General features: G+C 35.8%; 1 protein-coding gene across 1 annotated transcript in view; it reads right to left on the reverse strand.

Moving 5' to 3' along the window:
• Positions 1-629: 629 nt before the first annotated feature.
• The window catches only part of PSMA8 (proteasome 20S subunit alpha 8), a 30,503-nt gene continuing 18,866 nt past the window's right edge, over positions 630-12,266 (reverse strand). The window contains exons 3-7 of the mRNA XM_061169354.1: positions 11,762-11,886; positions 8,272-8,394; positions 2,912-3,031; positions 2,738-2,800; positions 630-722 (exon numbers count right to left, since the gene is read on the reverse strand). Coding sequence (XP_061025337.1) covers positions 630-722; positions 2,738-2,800; positions 2,912-3,031; positions 8,272-8,394; positions 11,762-11,886 — 524 coding nt within the window. The remainder of the gene's footprint in view (positions 723-2,737; positions 2,801-2,911; positions 3,032-8,271; positions 8,395-11,761; positions 11,887-12,266) is intronic.

Here is a 12,266-nt window from a genome sequence, read left to right on the forward strand (position 1 = left end):
CTGTGCCATTTTGTATAAGGGACTTGAGCATCTGCATATTTCGGTATCCACAAGGGGTCATGGAACCAATCCCCCTTGGATACCAAGGGATGACTGTACTGCAACTTATAAAATAACAAAGGTAAAATAAATATAACAAAATATTTAAATATTTTTTAAAAAGGCTCTGACAAAATTTTAGCAATTCACCAACACAAGGATGTTTTTATCATTCATCTAGAAATGCAAGTCAATAGTATATTCAGTTTATTTTGGAATAGCTATCTTTACCTGACAGTCTATGCTCAAATAGCACGAAATTATTAATTTTTAATTAAACATTTTTATTAATTAAATTTGCATGTATGAAAAAAGTAACATACTAGGCAAGTTATAAAGTATAGTCTCAGGCTTATGTAAAATCTTGACTGCTTTCAACAATTACTGAACTCTCTTTTCAAAGAAAATCTTCATACTAATATATGTTTGTCCATGTAATAGACTGAAGACAGCCACAAATATGGCATTCTCAAAACAACATGTAACTACTGAATGTAATGTTGCAAATTAACTTATTTCCTTAAAATTTCACTAAATAATTCTAAGGAGCACAACAAAATATTAAAAGCTCCCAGTGTTTATCCTAAGAATTAGGCAGTCTTCTTTGATTTTTTCTTCTCTGCTTCTTCCTTTTCCTTTCCTGTTTCATTTACTTGTAATTCAATTTCTTTGGCACTAAACATCTGAAAAGAGAAAAAAATTTAAAAAGCAAATTTCAATTATAGCAATAATTTCTAAATATTTATAAAGTGAAGGAACCCAATTATATTTTATAAATTTTTATGTTCTATTTATAACATTATATTTTATAACTTCAAATATATAATGAAATATTTCACAAGGTTCAAAAGCAACATACTTGTAACAGTTATGGGCAAAACCAGAACTCTATGACATTTCCACTCTCGTGTGCTAATATAGAAAGCTGGGCAAATGCAACATTGCATTACGTATCCTATATATGATAACTCTGAAAACATTTTTATGCGAGGCTTATTCTATTCATGAGCAAATAACTCATTACTGAACTCCTATCCCTACCCCACTGTGTGATTCTTGAAAAGGTTTGTCTATTTTATCAGCTCATGGACTAGCCAAAGGCAGGAAAATGATGATTTACACTGTGCTTTGTTTACAGCTACTGAGTAGAGAGCAAAACAGTTATAATTTTATTTTATTTAAAATCAAAGTTGGGAGCAACTTGCTCAAGATCATATGGTTAAACAAATGTATCTGCTGGAAATTAAACCCAGATCTATCCAATTCCAAAGCACAGGCTCTATTCACTACACAGCCTATTGTGAAATATCATGTGGAAGGATAGTGTAACTTTGCTGCCAGTACACATACCATTCTACCACTCATAAATAAAACTATATGTATATCTGTGTGTGTGTCTGTCCAGGTGTGTACCTATGTATGTGATGGGGCTGGAGAGGTGACTCTGGACTCAGTGGTTCTGTGTCCCTGTGGTGTTGGCACATCTGTCCCTGAGTCCTTGGCAGCAGGGGTGACAACCTGACCCGGTTCCTATCTCCATACTCTGTGCTCAGCATCCTGGTTATTTACGTGGAGCCTTGCAGAGGCAGACCCAACTACGCTGTCTCCATTTCTCTTATTCATTGAAACTTGCTCCTGCACTCTCCTTGCATCCCCATCCATTGGTGTCAAAACAACAATAACAACCAAAAAAAACTGTCAAGAAAACAAAAACAAAAGCAAAAACCACTGCTCCACACAGCACTGATTTTAACATTATTTCCCCTTGAAATATTTTCTTTAAAGCAAAAGAAAAGTTATATGTAAAATAATCCTTTTTAGCGCACTTTTCATATAGTTTCCCATGCAAGTGCTTTTGTACACTCTCAGCTAAAGTACAGCTAGTTAGCAAACAGTGTGAAGCTCTACCTAATGAACAATAGTGAACCACATTTCAAATGCTTTTTAGCCAATGAGTCCTCTATCACAATATTTGGAACAATTTATCACAGCGTTCTGAATACTTTATTTTGCAGTCTAGCAGTTTTAACACATAATGGCTGACAAAAGGTGTACAAATAATAATGCTAGACTTGCCATAAAGAAATATGGAAAGATTATCACAGTAGATATTAAAATGCAAGTCTTACATAAGCTCAAGGCACTCATAAGTGAAAAGTAGAGAAAATAGATAAAAACCAGTAGGCAATCAAGAAAGGGTGGTTTTTTGACATAATGAAGGATAACATTATGTTAGAAGCCTAGAGGGCCAACAATTATATAAATGGCAGCTGAATGACACTGGCTAGAAGCTAATCTTGATTTCAGAAGATGTAAAGACAGGAAGAGTAACTGTTCTCTATATGGTGCCAGGAATGAATCTCTGTAAGGAATATGCTACACTGACCCTATATAGGACTGACTCAGTAGGGGTTCCTACTTATAAGAACATATACTAAATGGGGTAGGCCTATATGTAGATCTCAGCACATCTAGGTCTTCCCAGAGGGCTAGGAATAGATAACTGCTTGTGTAATAAGCATGTACAAATTAGTGACTATTAGGCTACAGAAACAAAACAGAAGTCATCTTAGTGTCAATGGATGCTAATGGATGTTTCAGGCTTATAATAGAAGATTCACAGGTGTCAACAACATATTAAATTTTGTCAAAATACTTTATACTACAGATATTTTTTCCTCTTTGGTTAATGACTTACCTTCAAAGGTTGGTTTCTCCTTATTATAGCAAGTTCAATGTTTTTTCCACCAGATTGGACAACCTAATGTAAAACAAGTGCAATTTTAGAATTACTTCAGGAAAGTCTCTGTTTTAATGAATGAATGAGGGGAAAAAACATGCTTTTCTGTATATGCTTTATTAGATCACTTACTTCCAGCAAAGCTCTTATTGCTAATTTGATAGCTTCACTGTCGTTTGCTATAGCATCTTCTGTGTAATTCTTTTCTAGAAATTCTTGGACAGTTTTAGCACTTCGACCTATTGCATTTGCCTTGAAAGATAGAAGATAATTATTAATATCACTGCAATATGAATGAACTTATGGTTACTAAGTGAGGTTTAGAGTTTACTCCAATATTTCTTAGCATAATTACTAAATGAAAATTGTAGGTTCGAAGATTTAGCAAACATTTCAACAGCTCATTTGATTACTATATGAATAATCTGTGGTGATGGCATGCCTGACTTTCAAATATACCAATGCTTTCCTGGCCAATGCTTTCTATTTCCTTAATGGCTCCCAGGTCCTTAGTAGTCAGAAAAGATTAAAAGAGTTGAAACTCGAAAAGATGTGAAGAGGAAAGGAGATATAACTTTGCAATATGATGCAAAAAGAAGAAAAGAAAAAACAAGGACATAACTGTGAAGAAGAAAGTTGTTTCTGTGAATAGGACTGTGCATCATTTTCTTAGAACTTAGAATATAAGTATACTAATTACTGATTCATTATATCCTTTGACTATAAGCAAGAAGGGCTGCTTCTGTTCCATTCCCCATTTTTCTTTGTTCTTTAGAAATTTTCATTAGATGAAGGGAAGAGGTAAATGCATTTTCCTGGCTGCATGACTACAGGTAGTATATGGCATGTTCTTTCCATTTGGTCTCAAAATCCAGTACTAGTAATGATAATGATGATGATAACAGTAATTTATATTAACAGAGCACTTAATGTGCCAGGCACTATGTTAAGCATTTTACATGGACTATCTCATCTTAACCATCACAAAAACAATTAAATAGGTACGTTACTAACTGTAATTCATTGAGGAAGAAATGAAGGGTTGACAGGGTTAAAAGAGCCTTCTCAACCTCAGCACTGTTGGCATCCTGGGCTGGATAGCTCTGCCCTTGTGAGGGCTGTCCTGTGTACTGTAGGATGTTTAGCAGCCTTTATCCACTAGATGCCAGCAGCACCCCGACCTCAGCTGTGACAACCAAATGTGTCTCTAGATATTGCCAAATGTCCCTTAGGTGGGACAAAATCACCCCCATTGTGAACCACTGGCTTAAGTAATCTTGCCCAAGATCATATAGGGGGTAAGTAGAAGATCTGAGCTTTGAAACCAAGTAGACGGAATCACCAATCCAAGCTTTGAACTCTATATGCCATGCTGCCACATGCCCCTTGCTGTGATGTCTCTAGAGAGAGAAAAGAACCAGCAGAAAGGCCCATCCTTTCACTGAAGGATTCTGGCACGAAATGGGGGATGTCTCAGTTCCAACTGGTAGGTATTATGATTACTGGAAAGAGCTCTCAAAGGAGTCTTTTAGGAAGTAAGTATGAAAACACACCTTTTGTACTACATGAGTATATAGTTCTGCTACTTGACAGAACTTTTTTGATACCTTTATATTTCAGAAGATTAAAATAAATAGCTGTGAAATTTTAAATCAGATTTTGTGGCCTTGAAATTTCATTAAGATCAAAGGTAAAGCCTTCAGCCTGGTATGACTTTGGAGCTTATCAGCTTCTAGTTTGTTTTGGTTAACTAATGGGTTGCTGCCCAGAGAGGAAGTACACAAGGTAGTGGTTTATCCAAAAATCTCACTGAGCCTTTAAAAGTCACCTTGTAAATTCCTGGTGATGTTCCTGTCCACCTCTTCCAATTGCTGACGTCAAAATTCTTTAACTCTTAACCTATTTGACTGGTTTCCTAAAATCTAGCTGCTTCTTGCCACACTCATGCCCCCACCCTCCCTGCAACCCGATCACCCACTCCAGCTCACTTCAACAGACTCTGATGGGTTTGCAGTGTTTTTCCTGCCTGCCTATCCAGATTAATGACGATTTTCTGTGGCAAACAATATTAGCTGCCAACCGCAATATCCATTCTTCCTTTGTAACAGAACTCTAGGCAATGTGCCTGCTGAAAAATGTCATGTCCTACCCTCTGTTACCAAAAGGCATATACAAGTGGAAGTAACTGGGTGAAACTTCTAGGAATCCTTGCTGCCTGTAATGCAGACATGTTGGCTGGAGGTCTAGTAACTGCCTTGAGAGCATGAGAAAAGACTAAGATAATAAAAGAGACAAACACCAGCAACTGCCTACTTCAACCTTCTCATTATGTGGGAAAAATAAATCCTTCTGTGTGAAGAATCATCGCATCTCTGTTGTTAGGAGCCAAGAACAATAACTCACGAATACGCCTTTGAGTAGATCCCGTGACATGCTGCCCCACCCCCCTTCAGAAATGAAAGCCTACAGCCTACTTCCTACAGTTGCTGGAAGTGCCAATGGCACACAGCCCTCAGCTCTTAACTTTCTTTGAGAGGTGCCTTTGTTAACAAGAGCTGCCTCACCTGCGGTCTTGTACTATCTAGGTTGGCCCAAGTCCAATGACTGATTGATGAAGAACTATTAATGTCCAGTCCCCTCACCCCAACTTGGAACAACTTTGAAGAGCTACCCCAGATCCAGGGCTTCCCACAGGATTGATGAGGCCTTCATTGAGATCGCACTGCAGTCCAACGTTTCCCTCAGCCTAATCTGGTTCCCTTCCCTTCAACAAATGCTGATCCCCAAAGCACCTCCTAATATACTTCCTAAAAATGATGGTTAAATGGCCTTTAAAATATTTTCCAAAGAACAGAGTGGAGAGAGGATCTATGATAAAAGGGTTCCAAATTCAAGTAATCTTGGAGACTACTACTTTAACTGCTTCTAGAATGTTTATAATGCCTTTTAGAAGATGCAGAACGTAAGAACATTTATTAAATTTCTTTAGAAAAATATCTCTCAAAGTTAATTAGCTTTAAAGAGCTTGTTTACATTACACCTATTAACATCAAAAGAAATACACTTTGAGAAACACTGCTCTGAAATATACAACATATTAACTTTGTTCCTGTTTTAAAGTGTTACCTACAACAGCAAAACACTTGGCCTTCTAAGCTCTTCACCATTGCTCCATCCAAGCTGTCCTTGCGGAAGTCACCACTGACTTGCCTGTTACCAGATTCAGTCATTTCACAGTCCTCTTCTTACTTGATCCATCAGTGGCACTGACTCAGCTGATCAACTCTTCTTAGAATACTGTTTTCACTTAGGATCCAGGATATTGCTTTCTGGGTTCTCCTCCTTTATAGACTAGGCTGGATCTATCCCCACCTTTCACTGGCCACTGCCCCTGATCTAAATCTGGTCTTGCCTGAATTATTATTAAGAGTCCCCTAACTTGTTTGCCTGCTTCTACCCTACAATCTGTTCTCAATAAGAGAGATACTTTTAAAATATAAATCAGATCATATTACTCTAATAAGCAAAAATCTCTACTATCTATTTCACACGTCCTCTATGTGTACCCTGTAAGACTACAACCTAGTACTGCAAAGTGTTGTCATCTCACGGTACCAGAGCTGTGTTCTCAAGTCCTCTATACCATCCTGTCAGGCTACGTGGTATAGTAGGTCAGTGTAAAAAAACAAAACATAGAAACAAAAAAAAAAAAAAAAAGGAAGAAAAACTTGATCTTATGTTTAAAGTGCCATAGCGCCCCCCCCCAAATAAAAGTAAAACCGGAAGATTTTACTCCACCTTTAAAGACTGAATATCAGAATTTATATAAAATGTATAGAGAATCCTTTGGCCTAGGGAAGTAGCATGAAGTAGTGGACAGAATACTGAACTAACAAGCAGAAGACTCTGATTTCTAATTCCAGTTTTGCTACTAACTAGTGAACTTAAAAAAAAAAAAATCGCTTAACTCCTGAGTCTTACTTACCAAATATGTAAAATTAAAGTTTCCAAGACTTTTTTGTTATAGATGATTTTTTTAAGCTGCATAATGCTTCCTTCAACCAAAATCTTATAAGAAAGTACATGTAAAATCAGTAAAATGATGATAACGGGGTGTACGTGTGTGTGTGCACATGCTCACGCTGTTCACACCCTCCCCACCTCCACCACATAGACTTGCAGCACCACAGCAGCAGTTTCAGACCTGAGTGATAAATGAAATTCCCAACAATTAAAAAAATTTCCATAATTTTCCTGACTGACCTTGAAATGAAATAAAAATGCTTCTCTGTATAACCCCCAGGGAGCAACCAAATTAAAACAGAAAATTATGTAAACTTGGAAATTGTTATGGTATTGAAATTAAAGGTCAGGATGTAATGATAAATGTAAACAGAAGATGGCAGACTTCAAAATATTTAGAGAAAGATTGAGTGTAATAATTTGTTTTGTTTAGGGCATAGATTTGGGAGGCATATGAAATCTAGTACCTGTAAAAGATTTCTAACCGGCAGAAAAAAAGTCTGGCATTTGCATCAGGTAAATTTGTAGTTTCTGGTTACCAATTAGATTGTCCAGATAGCTTTTTAAGATGTGCAGTTAATAACACAAGTATTCAGATCTTTGTGGTAAGAATATAATCCACTGTTTTACTGGCCTGGTTAACTCATAACTGTCTTATGAGTATGGTCAGCTAAAATCAAATCCTTTAGTTAATACAGGTTTAAAGACCAAGGCAGTATTTCCCATGAATTTATTTGGCCCTTAATAATAGTAAAATAAGCTCTTTATAAAATTATTTAAAGCCTGAGTGTTTAAACTTTTAATAAAGTCAAAATCACTTAGATTCTATAGTATATAGTCTTATTCTTACATATGAGAATATAAAAAAATTCACTTCTGCAGGCTGTCACTAGTTTCCCTAAGCCCTAGACTTTTGTACTAGATTTGAGTTTACCATTAAACAAAGTTAGCAGTTGGGTACTAAAACAAGTGTAACAACTTTTATCTGGAAAACAAACTATGTTCCAGGAATTATGTGGATACAACTGCCATGTACTGACACATAAGTATAGATTCATAGTTTGGGGTGCTTTGACTCTCCTGGAATAGAGGATATATTAAAGATTTCACCATGAGATTTAAAAGCTCATTTAATTCTTTACTGAAAACAAAAAGACTGTTTCTACTCAAAGCAAGCATCCTACTAATATGGAGGAATGAATGATGAAAAGAAATTGGGTATTTATCTTACTTTACCATTTATATACATTTTGGTTTGTCACATTTTTCAAAAGTAAAGATCCTGTGATTAATAAACCGAAGTGTTTCTTTATCCATCAAAAACCATCATAGTTTCTGACTAGCTAAATTGTTACATAAAGTTTATACTACCATCAATATTTTAGTACAACACAATTTGTTGTCATGTCCCTGAAAGTGATAAAGCACCTACTCAAATTCTAAAATACATTAACAAATTCATGACTCACCTTCCAAGCATGGTAAGTACCAGAGGGATCAGTCTGATATAATCTTGGGATACCATCATCATCAAAACCTACAATTAAGGCAGAAATACCAAAAGGTCTTCGTCCATTGCTTTGAGTATATTTCTGAAAAATAAAATGTTTTCATGACTACTTTCTATATGAGGCCTTTTAAAGAAAGGACAACACTATTACTTATCAAATAACAAATTCCAATAGTAAAGTATTCCTGATAAAATGATCTTTATTAATTCCTATTGTGTATAACTTCAAGATCCTCTTCCTTTTTCTATACTAACCACAATCCATGATGAAAATTTTAAGAAATAAATGTACACAGTATGTAAAATAAAATCGTAAGTTTCTTATGTATGGTCTTAAATTTGTTTTCTCGTTGCCTTATGTAAGTTTGGTAACATAACTACACTGTAATCTTTTTCTTACTTCAGAGAGCTGTGCATGTCATACCATTTTGGTTCCCAATAAAGCTGATTTCAATGAGCTGTGCTTTGGAAGCATGTCCTTGGTTTACTTTGAGGGACACTTTGATTGTTATTATCAAGTATTCTTACTTGATACTATTACTATCAAGTATATTCTGTTCACTATACCAAGTTATCTCTACATAAAAACCCAACTAAGACATTTCTTTCAGTACCAAGACAAGGAACTTCTGTTTCTCTTGAAGAAAAAATATGTTTTTTCCGGACTGACAATGGGGCACTGGAAACCAATGGTATTTCTTTTTACTTTAGTGCCAGGAACTTTCTGAATTTGTGCTCTAGGGAGTGGAATTCACACTAATTCTGAGACTGGCGTCCACAGAAGTTGTGCAGAGAGGCAGCCCTGGCAGAAAACTCAGGACTACATTTGTAGGCAGCTGTAGGAACTGTATATAAGTCTATGGCTTGAGATAGCTTTATACCAGCTTTCTTCTTGGACTCGTCTACATATCTATTTTTAAATTTTAATTGTATTATATCTATATTTATAGGCCACTTTAAGTTTTGTGTTTTTTTGTTTGTTTGGGTTTTTTTTTTTTGGCTTCATGGCTTGTGGGATCTTAGTTCCCAGACCAGGGATTGAACCCAGGCCCGCTGCAGTGGAAGCATTGAGCCCTAACCACTGGACCGCCAGGGAATCCCAAACCACTTTAAATTTTGAATGCAAATAGTGAGTTAAAACAAACTCTTTTTTTTTAATAACATACTTTTATTTTTTATAAATTTATTTATTTTTATTTTTGGCTGCGTTGGGTCTTCGTTGCTGCGCGGTCTTTCTCTAGCTGTGGTGAGCAGTGGCTACTCTTTGTTGTGGTGCGTGGGCTTCTCATTACAGTGGCTTTTCTTGTTGCAGAGCACAGGCTGTAGGCACATGGGCTTTAGTAGTTGTGGTACGCAGGCTTAGTAGTTGTGGCTCACGGACTCTAGAGCACAGGCTCAGTAGTTGTGGCGCATGGGCTTAGTTGCTCCGCAGTATGTGGGATCTTCCCGGATGAGGGATCGAACCCATGTCCCCTGCGTTGGCAGGCGGATTCTTAACCACTGCACCACCAGGGAAGTCCACAATATAAACTCTTAAAGAATAGGGTTTGTCTTTTTTCTCTGTATTTCCTAATGTTCCTAGTTCACACCTAGGTATGAAGTAGATGTTTTGTAAATATACTTTAGAGGAGAGAAACTTTATTTGCTTAATTAACCACTTTTTTTGTTTTGTTTTGGCTGCGCGCGCTGCATGTGGGATCTTAGTTCCCCCACCAAGGATCAAACCCGCGCCCGCTGCACTGGAAGCGTGGAGTCGTAACCACTGGACCTCAAGGGAAGTCCTAATCAACCACTTTTTAATGAAAAAGTAACACATGCACAGCTTAAAATAATTTAAAAGGACAAAAGGTGTACATGGGGATAACTCTTTTGTCCCAGAGCCTCAGGCTCCTCCTCAGGAGCAACCCCACTGTTACAGATTCACAATGTATATTTCTATAAATGTTCCACGCATAATTAGCTTTTGTATTTCCAAAAGAAAACCTAAAAACCACAATTGGGAACCTTGTATACACAATGTTCCACACCTTGTTTTTTGGTGAGTACCTTTTAACTACTGGGAAAATCAAAGCAAAGAAAAAAGAAAAACAGAACAATATAAAAATGTTGAACTTTCTTGAAACATGAATTAAATTTTAAAAAAACATGTATGTAATCTAAAACTTTAATATCTAGAATATATAGAACCTATTAAAACATCTCTATGTAGACAAATGGTAAAATCCATGCCAGGAAGTATTCTAAATGCTTTAAAATATACTAAATCACTTAATCCATACTGCAATTCAACAAACATTGTTGTAACATTCATTTTATAAATAAGAAAATTGAGGCAAAACAGGCTAAATAGTTTGCCCAAGGCATTAACTAGGAAGTAGCAAAGCCAGGATTTAAATCCCAAAATTCTGGCTCCTGGGAGCACATTCTTAACTACTAGAGTGCCTGTCAAAAGGAAAGATAGTTTACACTGGCAAGCCAACATGTGGAAAAAAATTGACCTTACTATTAATTATAAAATACAAATTAAAACAACTATTACAGTACTGTGTTATACTTATTTGCAAAATAAAAGAAAAATGAAAAACCCAATGCTGATTATTCTTCAGGGATGTATTTATGCATTGCTAGTTGTACAATAAAGATTTGTTCAATCTTTTTAGAAAGCAATTTAGCTACATATAAGAAGAGTCTTAAAACTAATTACAATCTCTAATCTAGTAATTCCATACTGAAAATTAATTTAACAATATAATTCAAAAAAGAAAAAGAAAAGCTGTGACAAAGATAGAGTAATGTTATTAAAGCAGCAGATTGAGAGAGAGACAGAGAGAAAGGCAGAGAGAGAGAGAGAGAGAAGGAGAAAAGGAAAGAAACTGGAAACAACCTAAATAATTACCAGATAGCAACTAGAAACAGTACTATATAGTTTGTAAGGATGGTAAGTATAAGGAGATGTTGCCATATTTAAAGAACAAAGAAAATGATAATAAATGAAACAATACTTGTATGCATCATGATTACACTAAATGTCAAATCAGGTATCTACACATGGACTCAGAAGAAGTCATATCTAAACCTGATCAGTTGTGTTTAGCTTTGTAGGTGAAAGACTCATGGGTATTTCTTTGGAAAACTTTAAAACATGTGTTTTACTGCTACATCTCTGATGTAGAAATCCGTAAAACTGTAGAAATCTCCTTAAAAGGTTACTCGTTTTTTAAAATTTAATATAATTCTCAGAGTTGACATTGATTGAGATTTCTGATGATCAAATCAATCCACTCCACTGGAATAAGAATGTGAGTTTGAAGTTAAGTGTGAGAAATAATAAGGAATTTAGGACATTTTAATAGACTAAATGGTTGGAGTGACTGTAGTATTCCCATGACAGGACCCATAATGATGGAAAAGAAGAAAACTTGAAGAAATCTGTTGGAATACTGGCTTACCTGCTTTAAGGTTGCTATGAAGCGAGTTATATATTCTACAGTGACTGGGTCCTCAACTGTAAGCTTATGACTCTGGCACTCCACACGAGCTCTGCTTATTACTACTCTTGCATCAGCAGTCAGTCCTATAAAAGTAGTCAATACATTACAAAAAAAGGATGACATTTTTTCTTGTCAAAAGGGTTTTGGCCACCATGATATTTTTCTTGTAACATCCTTTGTTTTTTCCAATATATGTTCTTAATAAAGGATTTATAAAATAGACTGTAACTCATCCTAAATTAGTTTCCTTCATTTGATCCATTCTTATTTACTTTTTAAAGAAAATTGTTTTAAAGAATAATGTTTAAACACTAATGTTAAGTCACCTATTTCCCAAAGATCAAAACGGTTTAATTCACAGGACAGTAAGTCCCCTATGTACGAACGAGTTCTGTTCTGAAAGTGCATTCATAAGTCCAATTTGTTCCTAAGTCCAACAAAGTTAGCCTAGGTACCCAACAAA

The sequence above is a fragment of the Eubalaena glacialis genome, chromosome 15 (genome assembly GCF_028564815.1).
Source record: "Eubalaena glacialis isolate mEubGla1 chromosome 15, mEubGla1.1.hap2.+ XY, whole genome shotgun sequence".
NCBI classification, from domain to species: Eukaryota; Metazoa; Chordata; class Mammalia; order Artiodactyla; family Balaenidae; genus Eubalaena; species Eubalaena glacialis.